At 40.5% G+C, this 27,049-nt stretch overlaps 3 protein-coding genes across 14 annotated transcripts in view; 1 reads left to right on the top strand and 2 right to left on the bottom strand.

The window, feature by feature from the left end:
* LOC114797698 (synaptotagmin-2-like) overlaps positions 1-4,524 on the top strand; it is a 30,901-nt gene extending 26,377 nt beyond the window's left edge. For all 8 annotated transcript variants that reach the window (XM_028992697.1, XM_028992700.1, XM_028992699.1 and 5 more), the window contains exon 9: positions 14-4,524. In XM_028992697.1, coding sequence (XP_028848530.1) covers positions 14-229 — 216 coding nt within the window. In that variant the 3' untranslated portion in view covers positions 230-4,524. The remainder of the gene's footprint in view (positions 1-13) is intronic.
* Positions 4,525-5,351: 827 nt separating this feature from the next.
* On the bottom strand, positions 5,352-19,498 carry LOC114797700 (protein phosphatase 1 regulatory subunit 12B-like). 5 transcript variants are annotated; one of them, XR_003750971.1, is made up of 12 exons: positions 19,418-19,498; positions 16,800-16,890; positions 16,500-16,667; positions 16,147-16,240; positions 15,874-16,001; positions 9,524-9,540; positions 8,795-8,924; positions 8,418-8,522; positions 8,277-8,327; positions 7,855-7,905; positions 6,297-6,455; positions 5,352-5,872 (listed from the first exon to the last, which is right to left on the bottom strand). XR_003750971.1 is itself a non-coding variant. In XM_028992708.1 (12 exons), the coding sequence occupies exons 1-11, from the start codon at positions 19,435-19,437 to the stop codon at positions 7,182-7,184; spliced, it is 894 nt and encodes a 297-aa protein (XP_028848541.1). In that variant the 5' UTR covers positions 19,438-19,491; the 3' UTR covers positions 5,352-5,872; positions 7,151-7,181. The 5 variants fall into 5 exon arrangements, 4 of the variants coding, with proteins under 4 accessions (XP_028848541.1, XP_028848540.1, XP_028848539.1 ...); XM_028992708.1 differs by lacking the exon at positions 6,297-6,455 and adding an exon at positions 7,151-7,220 and having other exon boundaries at positions 19,418-19,491; XM_028992707.1 differs by lacking the exon at positions 6,297-6,455 and adding an exon at positions 7,151-7,223 and having other exon boundaries at positions 19,418-19,491.
* An 829-nt stretch (positions 19,499-20,327) lies between these two features.
* Positions 20,328-26,378, bottom strand: LOC114798421 (centrosome-associated protein CEP250). The gene is made up of 5 exons (XM_028994129.1): positions 26,055-26,378; positions 24,606-25,042; positions 24,371-24,503; positions 23,152-23,950; positions 20,328-20,878 (listed from the first exon to the last, which is right to left on the bottom strand). The coding sequence occupies exons 1-4, from the start codon at positions 26,328-26,330 to the stop codon at positions 23,171-23,173; spliced, it is 1,626 nt and encodes a 541-aa protein (XP_028849962.1). The 5' UTR covers positions 26,331-26,378; the 3' UTR covers positions 20,328-20,878; positions 23,152-23,170.
* Positions 26,379-27,049: the final 671 nt, after the last annotated feature.

The raw sequence follows: 27,049 nt of genomic DNA on the forward strand, positions 1-27,049 counted from the left end.
TTTTGTGCTTTAGAAAATCCAAGCTGTGATTACAGTGCTGGACTACGACAAGATTGGCAAGAATGATGCCATCGGTAAGATCTGGGTGGGAAGCAAAGCGACGGGCACGGAGCTGAGGCACTGGTCAGACATGCTGGCCAACCCCCGACGCCCGATCGCTCAGTGGCACCCACTCAGGCCTGAGGAGGAGGTGGACGCCGAACTGGCAGGACTGACCGCCAAGAAGTAACGCTTCCCTCGCACCCTGCCACGGCTCACAAACTCACGTCCATTTCCACTCACACCGCTGCATGACGCTACCAGACCGCTCTGTACTATCTGTGACTGTTTTGTACAGGAAAAAGTGTACAAAAATAACCTGATAGTTACTGTTTTTTTTTTATAATATACAGTAATATACTGTACTACTTACATAAGAGATTAGATAAATCTTTATTGTCATTGTCACTTCTCAAGGAACAACAAACTTTAAGGTGCAGTTGACTCAGTGTGAGATATATAGTTAAGACAGGAAGTAAAAAAGACTTAAATAACAAACATTATATATACAAATTACACTTGAAACAAAATATAAGTAAGTTCGTTAATCACTTCAGGACTTACTGTATATTCCATCTAAAAAAATACAGTTTAACTCATCGAAATTGTTTTATTGGTTTGCTAGAGAACTATGGAAATGTAAATGATAATAATTCTAACTCTAATAATACATTCTTATATTCTGTTCCTCAATTTTATGGTAAAGAAAGATTAGAAGCGGGACACTTAGTGATGCTTTCTGAGTGCAAACCATAAAATGTCAGGTGACATCTTCTTCACTGCCTGCAGTCTACCACCTCTCTCACTCTGCCTCCTGTAGCTCAAGAACAAGGCTTTCAGCGTTACGTCTTGAATTACAAATTCCTGCATCCATCTTTAAGACTTTAAGAGGAAACAAGCCTTCTAACAGTAAAGCAATTTTCAACTGCCAGGGACACCTTCAAATTGATGATTTTTATTTTATATCAATCACATTCCTAAAGCACTTTAATAAATATAAATTACATTTATTTTCCTTCTACAAAACAATGTTTGAACAACATAGTATGTTTTGGTTTGGAATGTACCTCTGTTGTCATGATTTTCTTTCCTGATGGTTGAATATTTATTTATTTTATTTATTGAAAATGGTGGGAAAGATGGTACTGTTATCTGTATTTATACGCAGTTTACCAAACGACAGAATCTATTTAATTGCACTACTCTGTTCCGTGGATGTCAAGTGTGCTTTTTTCAGTTCGCATGGTGATACATGGTGATGCTCCTGCGTTGTTGTGACCGTAGGATGCAAATCATTCTGAAAAAAAAAAAATAATAATAATAATAATATGTGAACTCTAAATTAGATCTGTCACCAGGTCACACATTTAGCAGTGTGATGAAAAACAGCAGGAATTCACTTGAAACCTCACTGAGATAAAATTCAAATTTTAGATTAAACTTTTTCTTTAATTAAAAAAATGCAGTAATTTAATCCAAACCATTTACAACCGTTTAAAAGGTAGCGGGACGAGTTCAACCTTTTCCATCATCTTGGGAACAACATGCTTGTTTTTTTCTTTTCTTTTTCATGTTCATGCTTGTTTGTAGAGCAGGGGGTCATAATAGTTACAATTGTGTTTATATATATTTTTTTTCTGAAGACTCTGTCCCTTATTTCTGAAAATCAGTACGCAGAAAAACACAGAATGCAATTAAACAACCCATAGGTGTGTAGTTTTTGCCTATATATGCATAGTTCTTACCTGTCAAACTGCATGTTTATTTAAATTAATATAAAGCATGATTTAGAAACTAAGCAAAGATATATTGTGTGTCAATAGATGTCATTTGTCATTTAAATAGAAAAATGTGGGAATGTGGGAAAGATGCACCGTATATTTTCTAAACAAATGTGTATTTATTTTCCATGGACGGGTATTAGAGAGAATGCGTCATAAACGAATCCCGGTTTTCGGTTTCCTATCCAGACACTAGTGAACAATGTTGGTTTGTGTGCTTTCATGTAGGATGAAGATGTAGCCGCATGCTTGCTGTTGAATATTTTCGATGTGCGCATTTTATTACATCTTTTACTTTATTCAGTTTTTTTCTTCTCTCTCAAATTAATTTTTATTCAGCTAAGTGACAAATGTTTAAATGTCATGTTGCCAAACAGGTTGGTGGAAGCAATGACCTTCTCTAAGGATTCCAGAGTTAAGATTTGAGAATGTCATAACAGAAAATGAGAGTGGTTTTAATAAATTGGTCTGAGTTGCTGTCCACTGGGTTTGTTTCCCAAATCAGCCCCTTACAGAGCTGGACCCTTCCAACAGTGTAAGGTGCCTGCGCAAATTTTGGGAAATGCTCACTTTGATTGGCAGTGATGGGTACTGCAGGACCAGAAGCTACAACTCCAGCCCCGGAATTTTTGTGTCAACCAGTTAACTGAGTCATACTCAGTCATGGACCCACAGTCCAGCTGCTTGACTGGATAGCACTTCTGGCCTGGATTTGAAGCTTTCCCGATCAAGGAATGACCCTCGCAGATGATTGGTTGTTTACTGTAGATGATTTTTTCGGATGGCTCGCTTTAACAATCTGTGCCAACATCATACTGCCACTGGTTTCAAAACAATGTCATTTTTAATATGTGAACCAATTTAATTTTTTATATTACTACTGCAAAATGCAATGTTATCACAACTTGCTATACAGTAAGACAATGAGACAGTAAGACAATGAAAAACAAGCCTTGGGGTCCTCTTCCTGTACTTTTTTTTCTATATATACATAGTTTTGTTTAAATTTTTTAACTTTGAACCACATTGTGCTCACAGCATTTTACTAGCCAGTATACGTGTGATCTGTGCGGGTGTGAATGCATATAGAAAATGTTGAATATAAAATAAAGCCATAAGAATTGAGCTCTGAACTTTTAGTGCTCAGCTACGTAGAGTTAACTACAAATCTTCCATTCACAAACACACGTGTTTTGTGAACATCCCATTTCTTTGTTATACCTGGCAATATTAATTAATTAATTATTTTTTCTTTGCTGAATGAAACATGAAGTGCACTAATAGTACTTTGCTTTCGGTGTATATGTACAAATCGATCTGCTGTTTTACTGCAGAAGCCTAGATAATAAATTTGTGCTTGTGTAGGCCACAAAATGCATACACAAATGAAACGTGTTGACACACGTGCTTGCTTTTACAGCTGCATGTAGTAGCTAATTTGATTTTTAATGCTAGTTGTCGAAATTCGCTTACGTTTTACGTTCATTATTTTTTTGCTGTTGTTGCAGTAGGTCATTGCGCAGCAAAAACACCTCCACACATTTATAGACAGAGTATAGTTTTTCTTCACAACCCAGCAAATGCTTTGCTAGATGTAGGAAGCAATGTGATGTGTGGATGTGTTGACTCCAAACAATAATGCATTGGCCCTTTACAATTTTGTATTTTTTTATTTTTTTGGTTGTGGAGCCCTAATAAAGCACTTCAGCCTTCAATATCTACATTTACATGAGATATTGATTCGAAACATTCCTAGGAGTTCAGTTGTGTGACTTTAAGCATTAAATGTTTAGAGTCTGTCTTTCACAGTAGGTCTTAATAATGTCAATTTTTGATTTCTGGTCTCTGTGGCCGTAGTGGTTTAAATGCACAATTGCTTTGAGGCGTGAATCACAAGAAATTATGTTTGTGCAACTCAGACTATGGTGTTAATGAATTAACAGTTCTGTGTCTGTTTCTACTCGTTTTCATTCTGTCTTTTCAAATGTTATGTTGTTGAAATGAACTGCCAGGAATGGAACGTGTTCCATTCAAATGTTTCTTAAATGTTGATTTCTTTTCTTTGTCAGTTTCTTGCTGAGCTTGTTTTTGTGATCATGTAGTGTTCTGTACCTATAGAAGACTTCAGATCAGTCTTAGAGACATTCCATGACCTTTCCATATGCACACTAAAATAATCTTAAATAATAAGCTGTCATGGTCAGCCTGAAACGTCAAAAAAATAAAATAAAATAAAAAATGCTGTATAACTGCCATCTTTGGAAAAATCCCTCTGCCACTGCATTGCTATGGTAGACTTAAAACACACTATTTATTGATTTACATATTTATTGTTATTTATTAATAATTTATTGCCTTGTGTGTGTGTGTTTTTTTTGTTTGTTTTTTTAACCCAAATGGCAGAGGACTGTAAGACATAGTAGTCCTCAGGCTAGGTTTTTACGTGTCTAAAATGTTGAAGTGTTGTGGTGTGTGTGTGTACATGTCAGTAATATTGTGCCTAGTGTGGACTGCATGTTTTTCACCCTTGACGGGACACTTTGCAAAATGTTGCTCATGAACGCCCCATGGCCTTGGTGTACAGTAGATGAGCATCAGCAATCCTTGTAAAGACCTCAAGGGAACCAAATATCTCAACACAAATCTAACATAATTGTTATAAGCTCTGTACTAAACAAATAAGAATAAATGCCTTTTAATAACATTTCTTGTCATGTGATCCATTTTTGAAAATGACCACGCTGAATATGAGAAAAGGCATTAGAAATGTAAATAACATGTGTAACATATCATCTCGAATTCCATGAGCTGGCATATTGTGCAGCTGGGTGCACCTGGCTAGCTGGGTTAGTTAACCTTACTATAACCACTTTCAGCATATGTGTGTTGTGGTCGGCCCCTGGATTTAAATGAGCAAAATGGAGAGAGGCCATTTTATTAATAATGGGTTTCAGTTGGCAAAATGTTGCCATGAATACCTTTACATTTCTTAAACAGTCATGCAAATATGTCACTGCATCAAGAAAATAAAATAAAATTACTATAAATCCAATAAAAGTGGACAACCATCATGAAAGCAGAAGAAAAAACAACCCTGGATGAGAGATTAAGGTTAAAATTGTTCTACTCATGGTTAATAGTGAACATGATGACTTTAAATAGCTGTGTGGTTATATGAAAGTTAGAAATTAGGTTCAGCAACATTTTGCCTGAATATACTGAATGAACACAAAAACATATTTCAAGATGACAAAGTACCAGTAAATTTGAAAATTTACGCAAGGATTGGCCAGACCATAAACCTAAAAAAACCCACATTATCAGTAAAAATGGATATATAGTGTCAGTAAAGCAGCTGATACTGCATGTACTGTAACATGATGAGCATAATGTAACAGAGGACAGAAGAACTCCATCGATGATAGCTGAGCTACACTGATCGGATATTATGAAGCTCTGCTTCTTGTATCATTTGACTAAGAAACACTACAGCCTTGTGGTCTTTTTAGAAAAAGTCCGTAAAACACTTCATTTCAGCTTTGTATTTAATTACTGGTCAGCAAGTGTGTGTACAACAGAAACATAGAATGAAAATAAAATAAATTACACACAATATATTATGCAACCAGGCCTTATGCAGACAATTTCAACAAAGGTGATAGGTGCTCTGAATGAACATGTCTTTGGGACCGCGAATATAAAAAGCTGAATGGCAACCAACCAGAAATACACACTGGGGTGAACATGACAGTGAAATGCACCTCTTACAAACGGTGCAATTTAGGAGAAATGTACAAACAGCTGCAACAAAACATGTGTTCATGCGCTTTGTGACATGCCAAAAAAGGTACAAAAAGCCACACTCTTCGACGGCACGTGTGGATGTGAGGAGAGGTGGCATGAAGTGAGACGGTGGCCTGTGGTGTATGTGCACACCGTGCTGAAACGGCCATTGGTCCTTTCTTTCATTTGGAAAGCTTGCTGATGACTCTGATCAGTGCGCCGTTCTCGTCCTTCAGGCGCTGATTGTCCGATTTGAGCTCTGTGAGAACCTGAAGGAAACCACACACACACAAATAATGAATAATAATGAATTGATAATGAATAAATGTATATAATCATAATTTAAACAGCTGATTGTCAAAAACAGTCCTGAAGAATGCTCGGTAGCTCTACTGCATATTTTGTTTAATCACATAATAGTAATATCATTATATATATGTGTGTGTGTGTGTGTGTGTATTATCCTGAGAGAAGACTGTCATGTCAATCATGTTCCTATACTGAGAAGAAGAAAAAAGTACACTCAGCTGCTCGGAAACTAAACGGCAGCTAAAAGGCAAAACTCTGAAGCAGGGATCATGATCATTTCTCTAACATGTGACTTTAATCCAGTGCAAAGATTAAGAAAAGAGGGCCAAGGATCTTTATGGAACTATTAGCTTTAAGGTGGTAGAAAGAAGAGAGTGTAGTGACCGTTTGGAAAAGCTGTTCACGCCAGAGCACTTGCGGGGGATATAAATAACTTCAAAGGGCTGGAGCCACATTGGAGGAATTTGAGGAGGCGTCTTTCATCAGTCTTGTGAAGAAGAGACACTCTGACGAAGGACCAGAAAGGGAGGAAGAAAGACCTGCCTGGGCATAGTGAAAAGAAGTGCAGAGACGACTCAGAAGCAAAGCAGTAGGTGAAAGGAGGGCAAGTCTGTGCTGGAGAGGTGTGGCGCGAGGGAGAGGAGAGGAGGTAGGTGGCAGGAGGCAGCAGCTAGGAACTAAAGATCCTCTGTCTCGGGCAGGGCAGCCATCTCAGAGAGGCGGGTGAGGACGCGCAGCATGGCTCTGTTCTCCGCCTGCAGGCGCTCATTCGCCCTGCGTAGAGCCTGGACCTGAGCCAAAGCAGGAAGAGCCTATGCAGACACAGAGACAGAGGAGGAGAAGGAAGGGTGGGATGCAGAAGGGCGGACCCAAAAGGAACCAAAAAAAAAAAAAAAAAAAAACAAAGGGAGAAAAACAGTAAAAGACAGAAGGAGGGTTGCTAGACATGATACTGCGTATGGAAGGTTCAGAACAGTAGTATCGGTATACATGTACTAACTGACTTTCATTGGACTGGGAAAGAACATCACCACACAGTCCCTGTATCCTTCTTATATCCTTATATCCTTGCATGGACCAGTATAGAAAGAATGTGGAAGGAATGATAAAAAAAAGACTGAGATGCCTATAAGGCAGTGGTTTACAGTGAACACTGTGCTTGAGAGGGTGAGGCAGGTGAAGGACAGGCAGGTGTCCGTGAGCAGGCTGCCACTCCCACACTTGTGTGTCCCACTCACCGGTGTTCCCACCCTCCCACTCACGGTCCACTCACGGCTGGTAGCCACAGCGAAATCTCACTGGGGCTGTCTGCTGGAGCAATGATAACAGTACATGGTCACACACAACCACTGCTCCCAGTACACCCCCTTCTCACTGTGGGCGTATCGAGGTACGCAGCGTTAATTCACGACGGTATGCCTGTGCTCACGAGGGTGCGTGTCAGGCAAAAAAAAAAAAAAAACATCCATAACATAATATGAGATATTAAAACGTTCATGAATTGTTGGATTGGATGTTAAAGTATCCAATACCTAATGAACAACAGAGTGCTGAAAGTCATTTTTTGATATACTAAAAATGCTTTAGAACCTCTGACAGGGAAGAGTCAAGAGAGGCATCAAAAAGCCTGTTTTCTCTTAGAGAAGACACAGATTCACTTTGTCCAAATGTAGCCAAGGCCCAACTCCTCTAAACCCCAGCTATGTTCAATTACCGCTGGAATGCTGAACAAAAGCAGTGCATGGCTCACTGGTGGAGCTGCGCATTCAGCAGTAGCCGGGCAGAGCTGGAACTAGGTCAGAGCCACCCCTGCAATGGTGGTGCCGCAGAGCTGGGGGGGAGGATATCACCATGGCTCGACTCCAGCGAGCCCATGGCTCGGTGCTCTGGATCCACCTCTGATCACATTGATTATTAACTGCACTTCCTTTTTGGGTCTTACCTTCAGTTCCTCCTCCATTTCAGAAACCCGTTTCTCCAGGGCTTGTTTCTCCTGAAAAATATGTGCATTGCAGTAAAAAAAAAAAAAGGTATTTGTGTTTGAAGCAATATTCATTTTTTTTTGTTTCTTATTACATATGCACATGAAGCACATGTTGATGTTGATTATTGATGAGTATTGATATGCATGAATGACTGAGGTACACAGTTCAATTAAATGTGCTGAAAATTGGGCACTATTAGTGACTAGTGAGTTCTACCATTAATTGTAAACCAAGTTGCACAATCAAACCTTTATAAGTGTGGGTTTGCACCAGTAGAATGTAGAATAATTCTCTAATTAATCCAGAGGTCTGTTATAGGTGTAACCTGTAATTGATCAATCAGGTCAATCGGGTGGTAGATTGATCAATAAATGCATACCTTTTTTTCAGTTTCAGATACACCCATCCTCTCTGATATTCTATCATGTTTCTGAAACATAAGATATAATGCAAAAAATAACCCACCACCTAGTTAAAACATTCTGCATGCTAGCATGTTAAGAACTGTAATATTTAATACCTGCACGACTTTCTCGAGCTGAGACCGAATCTTGCTCATTTCTTGTTTGTTGTCATCAAGCCTGGATTTGAGCTTCTCATTTTCTGTCAAAGCATCCTCATACAGCTTAAAGTTGAAAGAAAGAAGAAAACATTAGTTAAGAAAAATGGGGTAAAAGAAGAAAAACAAATTAAAAGACATTATAAAATGACCCTAAGTATACTATTGTATTCAAATTAAATAAAAACATAGCATGTAATTGATTTCATTTCGTTTATTTTACCTTAAGCCTAGTACTAGGCCGAAGGAGAACTTCAATGAATCTTCCATTCAAATTATGGTTTTAGAACGGGACTAGGCTTAATCGATGAATAGAAAACCCACCCACAGTGTTTTACCTTCTTGTAGTCCTTGGTTCCTCCATCAGTCTCTTCTTTGTTTAGCGATGCCAGTCTCCTCTCCCTCCTTGTGTAGTAACTGGTCTGACTGAGCACCCTGTCTGCGGTTCCATCTCCGCTGGAATTTGATCTAGAAGTATTTAACCCCAATTAATGCTAATATAGCAATAGCATTGTGTGCAACTACAGTTTGGTCAACTCTACATAGACAAAATTTGTAACAAATCTACGAAAAATAACAGCTGACTGTGTATTGAATAAATACTTTTCTTTTTACAAGAAAACAAAACAAAATGCAAATGCGATTTCCAGAATCTTCGATATTCTCAGCTGTTTTGTTGGTGTGCAACTATTTATGATACCCAGAAGATGACTTTTATAAACAAAGGTTAAAATGGGAGGAGCCGTTAGCTATGACTCACATAGCCTACTTCCTTATTCTGTATTATTTAAACCTGTCAACGCATCATACATGCAAATGTAATGCAAGGTTCTCTGTTTTCTTCTCTCGCAACGTCGCTTGTATGCAGGGGCATAAGTTGGATGTCACAATTGTTATCTCTGCCACAGACATCCCACAAATTATGGTCACAACTAAACCAAGAAGTAAACAAATTATCCGAGCAATTAGTCAAGTATGTGACAATTAGTGACTGTGACTGTGACATTGACAAATTGGGCTGTAAAAATATCCCATTTAATTGGCAACTTATATAGCTACTCACTTACCTAGATGCCCTTTCATGCTGCCAAAGACAAAGAAAACACTTGTTAGAAAAGCAATGAACATATTAACTGATTCAATTTTTATTCATGTCATATTGTAGACAGATTTTTGTATTGGCTGTGAAAACTATTCTTCTGTTAACTGCACATCATGTTGGAGGTGTTTCTGATTGACTATATATACCAAACGTGATCTCTTGCAGTCGTGTCATGTGGTGGAAGAACTTAAATGTGCAGCATGCCTAGTTAATCAGGGTCTTGTCAGTGAGGCCATACTTCCTACACTTCTCAAATCCACACAAAACAGGAAACATATTTCCTAAAAAGGCAATCATGATTTTACAACTATGAAGATGTACCATAAGGGATTTAAAAATTAATCCACTACCTACACCGCCTGTAATGAAATAGTTGTCTGTTCTACGTCTCCCAAGAGGTAAATGCGGTAATGTGGCGAACTGTTGACAATATCCCCTTTACTAATCTATCAGCTGGTTTACACAAGCAGCAAGAGCCTGCAGCAGGCCGACAAGAGCCTGAAGATGCCTGAACAATTTCAAAATAAATGGTACATCCTGCCACTCAGCATTTCCAAATCGAACTCATTGATCAAAGACCTGGGCCTTGTCACCTGATTCGCTGGTGTCTGTTCCCTGTGTGCAATGGTTGGCTACTACGACCCCAAAAAATAAACCACAAAAGTGTGAAGCATTGAAAATGTGCATTTAGAAGCACTGAAAATGAAAAAAAAGAGCATGAGATGAGGAGGAAGAGATGCCCTTCCCTGCGGATCTACAGAAAGTCCCATGCTTTTGAGAGCGAGCTACAACACTCACCAAAGGGATGTTATCACAACACAATTTTTTTCTATGTGTGCTTTCATCACACATTTTAATTGGCTAAAATCTGCATGTAGATATTGTTTTGTATATTGTTTCAAATGATGGCAATCACATAACTCCCTTATTTTATGGCTTTTTTTGCACATAAATTAAAACAAAAGAGAAAGGAATGCAGGCCCCTGAGAGTCAAGAGATGTTCCCTCTTTTAAATGTTTATGCACTCCTGCCAGAACAGCCTGGCCTTATGTGGTCATGCTGCAGACTCCAACCTCTGTGTACATGATGAAAGAGAACATAGTTCTATCAGACAGACCACGTTATGCTGCTAGTGAAAGAACTACTTGTGACAACGTGTAATGTTAAGAAAGTCGTTAATAAGACATTGGAACGAATGAAATAGGAGGGAATGTTTACATTTTTTTAAAGGTGGAACAATGTTTGGTTTTAGAGCCTAGAACACAAGGTATCTGCTGAAGTTGATGAGAATAAGAAGTTTATATATGTGTGACGCGTAGTAAACCATGTAAGGACTAGCAGATGACTGTACAGACATTCCATTCTGTTGGTAAAAATAACCCAACATGAGAAGAACCGGCCCTGGACAGGGATGTGAGTGGGTCACGGTTATTCCGTCTTCTATATTCAAAGAGGGACACTTGAGTGTCTGATGTCTTGTGATATGTCTAATATGTCTACACCCTCATCAGACCATTTCAAACTGATTCAAACTAAATGTGAGTGGAGGTCCGCCTGACCAGGACTCCAAAAAAAAACAAAAAAATAAACGGAATATCTAAAATAGCGTGTTATTTTGCTCTTCTAATGCTCTCCTTTTCCCCCATTTCCTCACGTCCATTTGCCAGATTGGGAAAAAACAAGGATTGTCATGGATTAAGCCATATACATTCATAGGTATGTAGGTATATAAAGATTTTTTTGGATATATATATCTCCAAAAAAATCTTATATGATATGTTGATGAAAAACTCCTGGACAACATGCTGCAATGGTATTAAAGAAAAATGCACTAAAGAAATGGCATCAGATCTGCTGTAAAGTTGGAGATAAATGCTAAAAATAATATTTTCCAAGGCCAAGTCAGAGCTTGTTAGCATCATGGAAACATTATTCTTCAAATATGGATGCATGTGTCGTAAAATGGAAATTTGCACAATACTCAAGAGAAAGCTGGGGAGGCAGGATTAGCCCCTTGCGTGCATTAACCCTTCACTCTGTTTACTGTAGGATTATTAAAGTTAAAAAGTATGTTTTTTTTAAACGCTGAAGTTGTCTTTTTCTAGTTTGGGCATAAAGAGCCACATTGTAAAACTATACAAATTCAGTAAACAGATGTTTGCAGGTTTGTTTTGTTCAAGGTTTGAGCAGCAACTGTAGGTTAAGCATTATAACAGGGAGCGCTCGAGATCCCTGCAGGACCCTTACGTTCGACAAATGCTTGCTCATGAGTCTGGGAATCACTGATTTGGGGAGCATTTCTGCACAAACAAATTCCACGCTTTTTTTCATGTGTGTTTTTATGGATAAAAATCCAGTCTTAATCACACACTGGACAGATGATTAGAATGCATGCTTTGTAAAATACTTTTTTTTTTTTATTTATTGGAAAGACTGTGAATGTCACAAAACTTTCACTTTTAAGACAAATACTTTCTAATACTTTTCCTACGCAAAAATATCTCAAAATATCATTGTTCACCTCTTGATGCCAAGGAGAGAGAGAGACGTAACCACAAAAAAATCTTTTCTGTTAATGCAGTTGTTGCGTCATAACTTTTAGAGCTCAGAGGGAAAAAAAGAAGATAATTTTACCAAAGAGAAGTTCTGTCTTATTAAACCCACAAAATCAGCCGACTTAAAACTCTTTGACAATGACTCTTTGACGCAATGACAAGAAAAAGTCTTACTCTGAAGGTTTTGGTGGCAGGAGAGGGAGAAGAGGGTGGAGAATCCGACAGAGATTTTCTGATGCGCGATGCGTCCTTAGAACGTGGGTACAGTGATGACATCTCCCTGTTCTGAAGCAGTGGAGCCAAAAAAATAAAAAAAGCTCCGGCACCATCTGACCATGCAGCAGAGAGTGGCAGATGCTCACATCCACGCGTGCAGCTCACGCGAAACGTGCACGGATGCCCGAGTGGGCTGTGCGGACGCCCATGACGCAATGCTCAACAGGTGTCTGCCTTTGGAGGAGCTTGGCGTGACGTTCCTCAAAGAGGCGGTGGTATCTTCAGCTGCCGCTGCTTCTTACTTCTCAGCCCAGTGCTGCCCCAGCTGTAGTGGTCAGAGAGCTGCACTTCGTCTCGTGAGCACTGATAGTGAACTGGTCATTAAACAAAAATGAACACAATCAAGCTTCTTTCTCTCGTCCTCTCTCTCTCTTCTCTCTTTCACTCCCGTTCCACCCTCCCTCCTTCCCTGCTACTCCCGCAGAGTCCCTTTATCGTACAAACCCACGTAGACACCAAAAACTCGCAGTTAAACACCTTCACAAAGAATGAAAGGAAATGACCGCATGCGGTTTTTCATACACACCTTCCCCTCACTGAGCAGATCTTACTCTTTGGCTTTTGGCCACATGGCTTGAATTGTGGACACGGCAGGGTGCCGCTCTCTTCTAAGGCAGCCCAGCGTTCCACACTCAGGCAAAACTGGCTGCGGTGACGTAAGATTCCGAGAAGCCAGAGAGTGTGACAGGACGACCCAAACAATGCAACCAACTATGTGAATGGCTGCATATGTTATTTATGTCATATTTGGTGTGTACAGATATACTTTCACACTGCATTCATAACATAATAAATGTGATTAAGATTTATGCTGTGCATACATAATAGATAGTAAATACTTGTGACACGCACCACCACCTATGCAAGGTAACAGATTGGATACACAGTAAGTTAAACTGTGAAATACACTATATTGCCAAACGTTTTGGAACAAACTGTTTTGCCAAACGGTTTGTGAAAGAACACCATGAAAGCTGTGAATTAAATAAAAGGTTCCTGGCTAAGAACGGATCCACAGTCAACTGCCTGTGGTTTTATAACAAAGGGAAAACAGCAACTCGGCCTCAAAGTGGTAGGCCACGTAAAAAGACAGGGCGGGGCCAGAAACATGCAATGATGACAGCCTTCACATAGCGATATCAATAACATATCATTTCAAAAGACACTTAATGTTAAATCATGGATTTGCAGCACTTCAGTTGCTGCAGTAATCAAACTTTCAGACAGCCACAACCACGGAATACTGAATTATGTTCTTCTCATTATTATGAACAGATTATATTATAAGCAGTGTGAAATTAAAGGAAGTTAAAGTCTGCTCTATGGGTAACACAGACATGAATTATGCAAGCAGGGTCACATGGCCTAAAAATGCCATGATTATCGTAAATCATGCATGGACTTAATGTCGTAATTAGTGATAAGCAATCAAATAAAATCCTGAATACAGAACTAAAGAAACTATAAGCATCGTGTAGGAAAACGGCAGGAACGTACAATGTACCCTAAACATACCACAAAACCTATTTAGAACATTGAGGACACGCGTATGAACATCATAAGTACATGATATTACATTTTGTTACATGATCTGTTGTATTTACCGTGTAAATTGTAAGGCGTAAAGTGTGACATTACATGATTTTTATCTCCCAGCTTCTATTTTCAGAATTGACTTTTAGCACTTTGTACATGAAAAAGAGAGAGCCAAAGTATAATGCATAAAAAGGATTTTAAATAAAAAAAAAAAGACTGTCCATCAGCTTTCAATATTCCAAAGCGGGAACTATCATATGTATATATAGCTTACTACGACATGGAGAAGGGCTCGGATTACCTTCGAAGCCTTTCTGACATCCCGGGACTGAGGGCAACTGAGGCGGGACACAGTAGGTTGGTCAGCCAAGCCCCTCCTCCATCGTTGAACTGACACTGCCCTGCTGCACGCACTGGAACCCTGACTGCATTCACATTCTAACAAATTCCCAGCAACCCCAGACCTATTTATGGGGCATGACAGATCTAATCTAATCCCATTTATCGCAGAGTTCCCTGTTAGAGTTGGACATAAACCTCTCGCATTTGCTTCACTAGCGTTTCATCCCGCTCCAATCTACTAATCTGTTTAAACTGTCTGCAGTTCAAGGAACCGAGGGTGACACTCTTGAGATAAGACTCAAGTCCAGGTCAGTGGTAAACAGAATGTGCTCAGCGTGGATGTCCTTGATATTTTGGAAACAGGACCCTCTCGGAGGGAGAAGCCGGAGAAGGCAAAAGATTCTCCTTACATGGTATGGAATGTAAAGATGCATAAAATATGGACGGAAAAGAAGATTGTTGTGGTCCTTCCACCAGAGTCTTTTAGTCTGACTGTTTTAGATGCCAAAAAAAAGAAGCAGAAAAGTGTAAAGCATCCTTTTACACATAAAATATACCTAATTTGCTAAATGAAATACAAAAAGGTTTTCATGACCTATGCAGTATCTTATGTTTCTTTGACATATAGACAATAGTCACGTTACCATTAATCTTCCAATTGCACAAAAGCTTCAAGGAACCAATATTTCCCCCATTTATAGGTCACATGGCACATTAACAAACAGTAAAATAATTTTTGGACAATCACCTCCTAGAACTTCAACACGAGGAGTATGCCCTTCTGTAATAATATGTCTGCATCGCCTTCTATTCTGTAACATAACATGACTGAATGGAAACACAGTCATTTTGTAAAACTCTTGTACTCTCTCAGTCACCTTAAATTGGACAACGGGGACGGTCTCCAACAGTGCTGAAGGTTTATGCTGAACACTTTCTTATCCTTCACTCATGTTAATGAACATCTCATGAAGCGACTTCTCATGAAGTCAATAGTGAACAAAGCAGTCATGTAAACAAAAAATTGCCTCTGTCTCTATAACCGCCACAGATTAAAATGTTTGACCGAGTGTGTTAATCTTCTTTATATTCTTGTTCAGCTGATTGTGATCAGTGTTTTCGTCTGTACCTGGACTCCCCTTATTTCATGTTTTACCCTTTGTGTTTGTCTGCTGTCTCACCTGTTACCTGGCGCTCTGCTTTTATGATATGATAAGGTCTCTACACTTAATCTGAATATTAATCACCTTTATTCTGTCACAAAACTCCATTTATAGTTATGCTTGGCCTACTTTCTTCATTCCATGCACAAAAGATTTGCTTCTGAGGACCTCACAGGGCTTCATTTACCTCTTGATCCTCAGGCTGCTGACCTCTGATAATGACTAACCACAGATCTCACCTAGTTTCAAGTCTCATTATCCTCATTATTAATTTAGTGTCAAAGGTAAGAATATTAAATGAATAAAACTAATGATTCTGTCTGAATGCATGATAAGGTCTGGTGGATTTGTATGAACTCTTTGCTTTTGGCTCCACCTATAGGTAGAGTACTTAGAACACTTTCACTATTACCATGCAGTATTAAAAAAATAATGCATATCACCACAGAACAGGCTGATCCAGAACATTCCTCCGGGGTGGACTGGAATGTCCGCGTGTGTCCGTAGTTGTCTTGAACCCGCTGGTGTTTCGTTGAAACAGTGTTCTCATTTTCATCCATACATTCAGAACCTATAACGTAAAGTTCTGCTTGTGATGTGCAGGGAATTACAGTTTTACAAGCTTGACCTCACTGCCACATACTGAAAAATAAATCTGGTTTATGTTTTGGAAGTCTGTTTTTGAAGTTGTCATAAGTGACAGAAAAGTTTCTGACCCGCCAATGCATTGGTGTCACATGCTCCAAGAGACACTGGAGTCATGAGGGATTCACAGTCTTCTGCAGGAAAACCCAGGAGCCAGTTTCCAAGCTTGGGATTGACAGATATTTGTGTTACTATTTAGCAGCTGGAAAAAAAATGTATTAATGTGTCTTAGTGTTGCCTTTATCAAATAATTAATCATTCGTAGCACCAAGGTATTACAGTACTGAATCTGAAGAATTATGTTTTGTGTGAGTGACTGAGCTTCAAATGACACAATGTGCATACACACACAAAAATAAATAATTATTCAGCAATGCTGAATTATTAATCAGCCTGTTTCATGCTAGCTCTGCTGGACTCTCACCTCATCCGTATCCTTATTCCATCCACCATTACGATCCTCAAACTCTGAACAGCCACACACTACTGACGCTGCGCCACAATCTGGATCACTTCTGCATTCCTCGTCTGTTTGATTGTCCAGAGTTGAGAGGGATCTCTTCGCCTCTTTTAGCTCAGCAAGTGTTACACCCTAAACAAAATAGGCCAAAATAAAAAGAGAATTGCCAAAACAAATCAAATCCAATAACAATTATTGTCACATCATGTGTCACTGTGTGTCACAGATATGGTACTTGTGAATCTGCAGATGCCTCATCAATACCTTTGTTGATCGTCGGGTCTGCCTTACATGCCGTGACCTTGCTTTCCGTAAAGATTCTGCCTCTTCATCTCTTACAGGGGTCAGATAAGGCCTACAATGAAAAGCAGAAAAATTCCATTTTCCATTTTCTGCACAGAGGACAAACATTTGGAAGTGTCCAAATAGAACCATGGAGCTTAAGGTCATTCATTGATAAATCACTGTACACCAAATCACCTTGAAAATGTAGTTGAACATTCATGCAAACTAGAGAAAACAGAGCAATGAGGAGGAAAAACAATGCACCTTGCTAATTAAAGAATTGAAAAGAGAAGAAGGGCATATCGGCATCAGCCATTGAGAAGACCACAACAATACACAAGAGATCACCATTTACATTTACATTTACGGCATTTGGCAGACGCCCTTATCTAGAGCGACTTACAACGTGCTTAAGTTACACCAAGTCTGTAGTTGAAAATATCTGAGGGTTATTGGAATGAGACCACTTGGGTTGGATGAAGTAATGAATACTGGGATCTCAGCTCAGCAGCCAGCATTCCAACATGTCGCCTCAAATGCCACGTAATGGTCCTGCACCAATATTAAATATTAAAAGGCTCTTTTATGCCATCTAGTGCTTAGAGTCTACTACTCCACAGAAGCTTAAACCAATAAATATAACCATCAGTCATTTTCTAATGTAAAATCAACAATCATTCTGCAGAATTCCTACATCAATAAATGATACAAGAATTTAAATGTCCATGTTTAACAACTGAGGACAACAGGGCTATATGAGGGGGCAGACATAAATGTGAAGGGGGCACATGGTGGCAACAGAGGCGGGATATGAGTGAGGTGGGGTGCGCTGGATAACTGTTTTTGTCATATAACTGGATTGCACTTTATGTGTGTCCCACCTGAAGACTGGTCTTAGGGTCTCACAAAACCCCCTGATCACGACAAGGTTTCCTCGAGTCTGCCGCACTTGAACTAGTCGAGATTCCATGTGCTGCTACTTGAACTTCAGTTCTGTGTTTGCACATGCACAGTGAGGGCAAAACCTCAATACGGGCAAACAGCTGTCTTGGGAGGTGTGAAGCGGTGATCGTACATCACGTACAATGTACGATGCATGACCAAACTGGCTGTATAGCTCGGGGGAGGCGGAGTAAGGTTCTGCCTAAAAACAGAGCTACTGTAGTAAATACTGTAGTAAATCACTTTGTGGGTAGTCTGTTATTTTCTTTCTCAACTTCTAAAAGTTTAATTCAAGGGAACAGGACGTTTGTTTAAGCTGGCATTGCCCCCACTTGCCCCAGCCTAGAAATACGGAAATCAGTCCAGTGCACTGATTCATTTGGAATTTAACATCAAATCCAAGAGATCAATACACTGAAAAATATTTCCTGTTTGTTTGAGAAATTGTATTAATTTTTTAATGCTTTTTCAATGATGATTGAAGATGATTGAAGAACCTGGCCACTGGGGATGCATGTGACTGTGTATTTCTTCATGCCAATTCCAATCCTGGTTAAATGGGTAGGGTTGTGTAAGGAAGGGCATCAGCTTAAAACATTTGCCAAATCAGTTATGTAGACAATCAGACCGGTTAGTTGTACACTGAAATACGATGTCCCACAAATAGCAGCCATGACAAGCAAGCCGCATCATGGGAGACGAAACTATAGAGCAGCATCAGCTGCACACAGGAGACTAAATTTAAGGACTGAATGTTGGCTAAATATAGTCATATGTCATATGAATTATATTTCATTGTTATATATTTTGCTATTTTAAAGTCTAATAAAAAAGGGTTAAAAGCAATATTAAGGTATTATTAAGAGTTTTTTCCCCACCATTCCCTTCCATCTTCCACCATATATATGTCCAATATTCAACCTCATACCACTTACACATCCCACTGATGAAAGAAATAAAAGTGGTGCTTCATCTCAGTATTAAACGTCACGGTGGAGGCACTTAGAGAGGATAACTGATGAGTACTCAGGGTCATCATGACACAGACAGCTGCGGAAGCTGAGCAAGCGTTTAGTTTTAATGGCAGCTTCCTCTCTACTTAGATGTCCAGCTCACTGATGATCCTTCAGCAGGAATCGATCCGTCACAGCAGCACCAAGGCCAGAAACACCCCAGAATAACCGAAGCTCCTGATCTGATCCAAATGCATCCTCCATACTGCTTAATTAGCCTGAGATCCATGTACTGGCACTTTTCTAGTAGAATATTACAATTAACTAAAGATTGTTGTAATGGCAAGATCAGTTGTCAAAAGCAATATGAAATGAAACATTCTATGCCACAGTCCAGTGCATGAATAATACATTTTATATACACACACACACACACACACACACACACACATATTGCAGTCCAACGAGTGAAAGATGAATAGAACTGATTTGGCATATTCACACTTATGTAAGTGGCACATTTTACATTATTATAAAGAAGACAATCACTTGACAATCACTTAAAGAAGACACATTACTTATTATCCTTCTACCAAAAGTAAAAAAATAAACATCTGAGGAACATAGCTGAGTCACGCAACAGTGGTCCACCTTTAAATGAACAAAAGAACTAAGGAAGAACAAAGAACTAAGGTACTTTACCTAGGCAGACAGGACTGCATGCTTGCATAGTCCTGGGCGTGTCATGAAGAGAAGCCGCTCAGCTGAAAAGCGCTGTGGAGCTGACACAAGAAGCACAAACGAAACAGGATGCCTGAGTAAGCAGGATGCAGAGAGAGAGAGAGAGAGAGAGAGAGAGAGAGAGATGCTGCTCGAATTAACATGAGTTCACCATCCTCTTTAAACACAACGCATTTTCGTGCTTACACTTCAAGTCAATTATTGTTACTATACTATAAAAAATGCATGTCTGCACATCCCAAAAGCAAACTGTTCATCAGCCACAGAATTAAAAATGCCTGCCTGAAATAGCTGATCCCTGTCATATGCCACTCAGTAATAGTAATAATTTATTGACAGTGCACTACTGATTTATCGCAAGGACAAATTACTCCAAACTGACTGAGACCAGAAATAGTCCACTCTTAAACCCAATGTGCTTCGGAATCAGTCAACATTCTTTTGTTTGTGTGGAATTCTTTTTTTTTATTAGAATATCACAGTTAAAAGTTATTTGTTCATTTCAATAAATTAACCATTTTAGAAATGATCCAGGACATTTCCTGGATTGGTTTACCTTCTCTCTATTCTCCTCCACCTTGTTTTTAATGTTTTATTCTTTTTTCCATTCATTCACATTTTCGTAATATTTATACATCATCATAATCATCATAATGATAACATCATAATGTTATCATTTAGAACTGTTAAACACTTCACTGTGTCTGTTGTATTTTAATTTGTTTAATATTAGAGTGTGACATTGCTATGACTTATATGTAGTTGGTCGGGAAAGCACTTGGTTTTGCATTGTATTTCTATGAAAAGCACTTTTTAAATCATGATTGTTCGATTAGACATACTTGAATAAAAAACACAAATCACAAAGACGAAAAAAAAAAAATCCAGTTTTATTTCAAAAAGTGCATCACTGTGATCTGAGACAGCAACATTAACATAAACTCAGATACAGAACAGTAAAACTAAAATGAGAAACCGAACACAAAACTGAAAGAAATGTGCAATTATATCATTTTGTCTAAGTGGTCTCAACGTTTACTAAAAAATGAAGATGGCAGCAGAGCGAAAGAGTGAACTTCCTGTTTAAAGACATATTCCTGAGCTGTCCCTTGTTGGCAAAATATACGAACTTTTTGCAAAACGGATGCCTTGTAAAATAGCCCAGCACTGACGCGCAGGAAAAACTGCACTCCCACTAGAGTAAAAAGGATTAAGGCTAACAAGGCTGGTGGGGGAACTGCATGACGGCCAGTGAGCCCTAAAAATGCAAACCGCGTGCAGCCACATTGAACAGTTTCGAAGACAGCGTTGCTTCCTTTAAGTAAAACACACCACTGTTGAATAAGCAATCATTTATTTTTCCTGCTCGACATCAAGCAACCCATCTTGGATGTCTTCTTGCCCTCGGCATGTGCATTTGCTCTGCGGAGAAAAAACATTTAGATGAATGAATGTCGAGTCACAGGACTGAAACTGACTTTAACCCTTTCCCAGCTTTTACACAAATGTATACGCAACTGTGCAAGACTGACCTTTTCCACTCTGAAAGCAATGCACCACTCCAACCATTTGATTTCAATTCATTCTAAGCATAAGTGCATATCTTGAGATTGAGACAGAGAATGTTAGGAAATGCCCCCATTAAACTGACATGTAAATTGAGCACTTTAAATGAGCAAAGAATAATACTGAGAACATGTCAGACGTGTTCCAAGTAAAGGTACGGTCATAGCAAGAAACTTACACTGATGAATAACTAAAAGGAAAAATAATGCATAGTAAACTTCCAGGATCATGCCATAGAATCATGGGTGATAAAAATGACCAGGTAGCTTAAGGAAGAGAAAACATAATCAGTGAGTTTAAGAGTAAGAGTAAGAAAAAAAAATGTGACATGTATCACATGTGATACACAGCAGCACAGCACACGGTGCACACAGTGAAATTTGACCTCTGCATTTAACCAATCACCCTGAGTGAGCAGTGAGCAGCCAAGACAGCCGCCCGGGGAGCACTGTGTGGGGACGGGGCTTTGCTCAGTGGCACCTCAGTGGCACCTTGGCGGATCGGGATTCGAACCGGCAGCCCCAGAGGTATATATGCATTGCTGGTCTAGTAGAGTTCTGTGGTAGCAATCACTTACAATAAATCAAAAGAAAAGTTGAGAGAGGACACCGGAGAAAGGCCAAAGTTCATCTGCTATGTTTTACAACAATTAAAAACTTATCAAAAAAGGTTTCATGATACAGAAAACTTCACTTCTGTAAATGACATTTACAACTTCAGAAAGATGTTCTTTACATTCTTTGTGTGTAATTTTGTTTTTGCACATTGAACTATCAACCCATAGAGGTCTGGATTTGGAGTCACACTCAGAATTAAAGTGGAGTAACACACTAGAGTCTAATCCAACTTTGATGTTATAACCTTAAAACAAGTCAAAATGAGGCTCAGTTGTGTGTGTGGCCTCCACGTGCCAGTATGACCTCCCTGCAATGCCTGATGAGGCGGCAGATGGTCTCCTGTCCTCCCAGACCTGAACTAAAGCATCCACCAACTCCTGGACAGTCTGTGGTGCAACGTGGCGTTGGTGGATAGAGCAAGACATGATGTCCTAAATGTGCTCAGTTGGATTCAGGTCTGAGGAACGGGAGGGGCAGTCCATAGAATCAATGCCTTCATCTTGCAGGAACTGCGGACACACTCCAGCCACATGAGGTCTAGCATTGCCTTGCTTTCTGAGGAACCAGGGCCAACCACACCAGCATATGGTCTCACAAGGTGTCTGAGAGTCTCATCTTGGTACCTAATGGCAGTCAGGCTACCTCTGGCGAGCACATGGAGGGCTGTGTGGTCCTCAACAGAATGCCACCGCACACCATTACTGAACCAATGCCAAACACGTCATACTGGAGGAAATGGTCCAGTGCTCAGTGTGAACCTGCTTTCAACTGAGCACAGGGCGCCAGTGGTAAATTTGTCAATCTTGGTGTTCTCTGGTGAATGCCAAACGTGCTGCACAGTGTTTGGAACTGAAGAAGCAGAGGAACTGAAGAGGTCTGCGGTCACCTTTATTGGGGATGTATATAATTTGCACCTGTTGTCTCTTCCATTTGCACAATATCACGTGAAACTGATTATGAGTGTTCCAAATTGGAATTACACTGCGTTCCCTTTATTTCTACTGAGGGGGACAGAGAATAAATAAATAAATAAATAAATAAATAGAATACAGAGAATACAGTGCTGCGCCTATGCAGAATATCAAACAGGACTTTGAAAAACAGAGTTTGAACTAGTCAAGATGGCAGGTGGCAAGTGAGCAGCATGTACGCAACATTAGCCATGCTTTACAGGGCTAGGGATGGATATCAGGTAAGGTCACTGTTCAAACCCCACTTACTACCATTGCGTCCCCGAGCGAGACATTTGAGTGTCTCCAGAAGGACAGCCCCATGTAACTACTGATTGTATGTCACTCTGGATAAGGCAGTCTGACAAATGCTGTGAATGTAAATTTAAAAACCACTTGGTGCATTTTTATAAGTTAGCAAGTAGAAAGGAACTGATCAGCAGGACTAGCAGTAAATTACAAATAAATGCGCAGAGCAAAAAGACAATCACACAAACTGACAAGCACACCTTCAACCTGCAAAGCATTGATCTTAGAAAAAGTAGCTTCTAGGAAGACTTACGGCATTTCCAAGATGGATTCTACATCTGCTCTATGCTGTCCTCCTCTTGAAGTTCTTGTGGTATGGGATTCTGTGACTTGTCTTTTTCTTCCAAAATGTCCTCAGATGATGTTTCTGAGTCTCCTATCTTTCCCTCTTCAGTAGTAGAAGGAGATGTGGCTGATGGCTCCTTAGAGGTGATTTCTTCATGCACAATGGGATCAGGGTCTTCCTCGTGACCATCACCTGTCACCTTGTCTTCTGAATTTGCTAAGCTTTGGTTCACGTATTCTTCGGTCTGTTCCAGCTGATCTTCTGGGGTTCTGTCCTCTGGAAGAGTCTTGGTTTCCAGGGTAGATAGTTCTTGTTCATCCTGATCATCTTGTAGTTGTTCCACTTCCTTAATGATATCTGCCCCTGACAGTGCTGTTAACTGTTTGCCAGTTTCTTCTTTGGATTTTTGATCATTGATCTCTTCTTCCGTTTGCAGAGTTTCTCCTTTAACAGTTTCTTCTTCTGTTTGCTCAGATTCTCCTTCTGCTGTGTATTCTACTTCTTCCGTGGTCTCTTCTTTTGTTTTACCATTTTCTTCCTCAGAGGACTCTTCGTTTGTCTCATTTATTGGAGTTTTCCTCTCTACTTCTTCTGCTTCATTTCCAGCAAGGTCTTTGTATTCTTGAAACACTTCCAGGTCTTCTTCCAGCCTGCCGGTCCCCACATTATTAGTAGGACCTTGCATTTCCATTTCTGCTCTCTGTACTTCAGAACGTGAAGATTCCTCCACTGGGAGAGCATCTACTTGCTCACCTATATTCTTTAGCTGGAAGAGAAAGAAATCAAATTAAAAACGAACTGGGTCATCCCTTTGGTGTGCTATTTTCACCACTTACAGACAAATTACAGACACACATGATGGCAAAAGGGCACAGGAACTGAGCCATCTGACATTACATTAAACCTTCATGTGGATCTGAGCTTCAAGGCCACACTATGTCACAACTGGGCAAAAATAAAAAACCTTCTGTGAGAGTTGCATACGTTCATATTACTTACATATTACTACACATTCATATTATAGCGCTCGATTAGTGTAGTTTTAGACATGACATGTTTCATGTAACAGAATAATGAACAGATAAATGACAAGTGTTAAGACACAACATGCAATATGCTATGAAAATATATATTTTTTAACACACACACACACACACACACACACATAAGAATGACCTGAACTCACTTGAAGTTTCACAGCCTCCAGCTGGGCCTTATGCTCAAGATGAAGACTCTCAGTAACCATGCTTTGCTTCTGAAGACTCTGACGTAACGTGTTCAGCTGCTCTTCCACATTACCTTGTGCCTCCAGCAATGCCCTGACCAACACAAAGAATCAAGGTTTCAATAAATGTTAAAAATGATTATCATGAGGAACAATGAGAGCATATTGTGCGTGCATACTTGCAAAACGTTCTTACTTCAGCCCAGTGATCTCTTCTGAACCTGTCTGAAGCTGACCCCGCTGTGTGGCCAACTGATCCCTCAGTTGCTGGAGCTCGGTAACATTGATGTCTACCTGGGAGCTTAGAGGATCAGAGAAGCTCTGCACTTTCTGTGCCAGCTCAGCATTATAAACGATTAAGTCGCTCAGCTGCTGCTTCACGGCGTCAAACTCCTGCTGCTGTCCGTTGAACAGGGCCTGGAGCTGGGACAGATCTTCGGGGGACACCATGGTCCGTTTCATTTCCAGCATCCGACTGTTCAGCTCTGTGTGCAGGGCAAGAACCTGTGCTGGCAGGTCGGAGCTCTTCATCTGTTCTGCGGTGGCCAGAGCAATATTGACTTGATTCTGTGCTGATAGGTAGGACTCCTCGAGCGAATGCAGGCGGTGCTCAAAGCCTTCAACGTTCTGCTTCTGCGGAGGAAAGAAAAAAGGTTTCACATTCATTCATTAAAAACCAGACTATTGAGCGCACAAATAAACATGTGGGGAATACACTGCAGCACGGCACACCTTCGCTCTGTAGCACCTTGGTGGTTCGAGATTAGCAAGGCCACCACTTCCACTGAAAGCGAGTGTGATTTTCCAGATACAATCTCCGGGAGGGTACGCCACTGTATTACATACGCTGTCATCTATGTAAGTTTACATTTACAGCATTTATCAGACGCCCTTATCCAGAGCGACTTACAATCAGTATTTACAGGGACCGTCTCCCTGGAGCAACTTAGGGTTAAGTGTCTTGCTCAGGGACACAATGGTAGTAAGTGGGATTCGAACCCGGGTCTTCTGGTTCATAGGCGAGTGTGTTACCCACTAGGCTACTAGCACCTTAAGTGGTAAGTGTTTTTCATGTTGCAATTAAATATTGTCTATATATATATATATATACATACATACATACATACATACAATTATATGACAGATTCTCCTATAGTAAACTACAGCAATTTGTTTCAGACAATCATTCACCGGTGGGACCAACAACACTGGTACTAGTAGCCTAGTGGGTAACACACTCGCCTATGAACCAGAAGACCCAGGTTCAAACCCCACTTACTAGACACTTAATCCCGACTTGCTCCAGGGGAGACTGTCCCTGCAACTACTAATTGTAAGTCACTCTGGATAAGGGTGTCTGATAAATGCTGTAAATTAGAATGAATGAGAAATGACATTACAATCGTCTAAAAAATAAAAGAGAGGTCTTTTGGTAGAAACTGGGGCGTCAGGACCCCCAAATGCCAACAGCTGTGTCGCCTCCACATGCAGGTTATTAATAGCAGCACGCGTGTCACTTGGTCTTGGAAGCCCGGGGCGAGGAAACTGGATCGTGGTTCCCAAATATAGTCCCCCCCCAACACTCAGCGGCGTGGCCCGAACTTCTCGACTCGGTCAACTTATTAAACGACGTCACCGCGGTCACCTTTTCGTGCGTCCGTCGCATCTCCTCCTGGAACGACTGCAGCTGCACCACCGTCATCTGCACGCTGCTGAGGCCGGCCGTCAGGCGGCCCAGGCTCTGGTGCTGCTGGAAGCCGAACCAGGCGGCCGCCACCGCGACGAGCGCGGCGAGGAGGAGGAGGAGGAGGAGGAGAGGGCGCCTCCCCGCCCCGCTGTCGGGCTCCGGCGGGTCGGCTCGGAGCGCGCCGTCGTCCGGCTTGTGGTTGCCTCTGCCGCCGCGTCGGTGCTTCGTCGTCATTGCTCTGGGCTGGAAGTGCGGCGGCGCGGCTGCAACTCCGGGCGGGACGCGGAGGGAGGAGGAGGAGGAGGAGGAGGAAGGTGAAGGTGAAGGCGGGCTGTGCGCCCGCCACGTGCCGTTATAAAAAAAAAAAATAAAATAAAAAAAAAAACTCAAACCTTTTAAAACAGAAAAGTTCTCCGATTCTCCGTCCAACGCTTGAAAACGCGCGGTGCAACTAATGCCAGTTTGGTACCAAACTAAACTCGATTATTCTCTACTTTCGAGTTTATAGCGCCGTTTCTGCACCCATATACCACCCTACCCCCCGTAACAATAAGGTGAAGTGATTGTGAAACATTGCAGCGCAGCACATGGTGACACAACGAAACGTGTCCTCTGCTTTTAACCATCACCATTGGTGAGCAGCGGGCAGCAGTGTGTGGGGACGGTGCTTTGCTCAGTGGAACCTTGGCAGTTCGGGATTCGAACCCACAACCTTCCGATTACGGGGCCGCTTCCTTAACCGCTAGGCCACCACTGCCCTCTCGTTGCAGGGGCTACTAGTTTTTTTTAAATCAATACCAAATCATAAATACTGAGTATATTTCACGTGTATTCGTCTGGACTACATTCCACAATGTCATAAACCAGAATAAATTAAGTTCTCTTGATGTGCATTAAAGTTTTTTTTTTCTTCTCATTTCCTGCAGGTACAAAAACAGTATACCTCCTTCCAA

The sequence above is a fragment of the Denticeps clupeoides genome, chromosome 10, assembly GCF_900700375.1.
Source record: "Denticeps clupeoides chromosome 10, fDenClu1.1, whole genome shotgun sequence".
NCBI lineage: Eukaryota > Metazoa > Chordata > Actinopteri > Clupeiformes > Denticipitidae > Denticeps > Denticeps clupeoides.

Excerpts from the sequence above, each read along its gene's own strand:
- LOC114797700 (XM_028992705.1), bottom strand. The coding sequence starts at position 19,437 with ATGCAGTCCTGTCTGCCTAG. Across the intron at positions 7,906-8,276 it reads TATCTGAAACTGAAAAAAAG|GAGAAACAAGCCCTGGAGAA; the intron begins GTATGCATTTAT and ends CATATTTTTCAG. Across the intron at positions 6,725-7,854 it reads AAATGGAGGAGGAACTGAAG|GCTCTTCCTGCTTTGGCTCA; the intron begins GTAAGACCCAAA and ends GTGTCTGCATAG.
- LOC114798421 (XM_028994129.1), bottom strand. The coding sequence starts at position 26,330 with ATGACGACGAAGCACCGACGCGGCGGCAGAGGCAACCACAAGCCGGAC. Across the intron at positions 25,043-26,054 it reads TGCGACGGACGCACGAAAAG|AAGCAGAACGTTGAAGGCTT; the intron begins GTGACCGCGGTG and ends TTTCCTCCGCAG. Across the intron at positions 24,504-24,605 it reads GAAGAGATCACTGGGCTGAA|GGCATTGCTGGAGGCACAAG; the intron begins GTAAGAACGTTT and ends TGTGTTGGTCAG.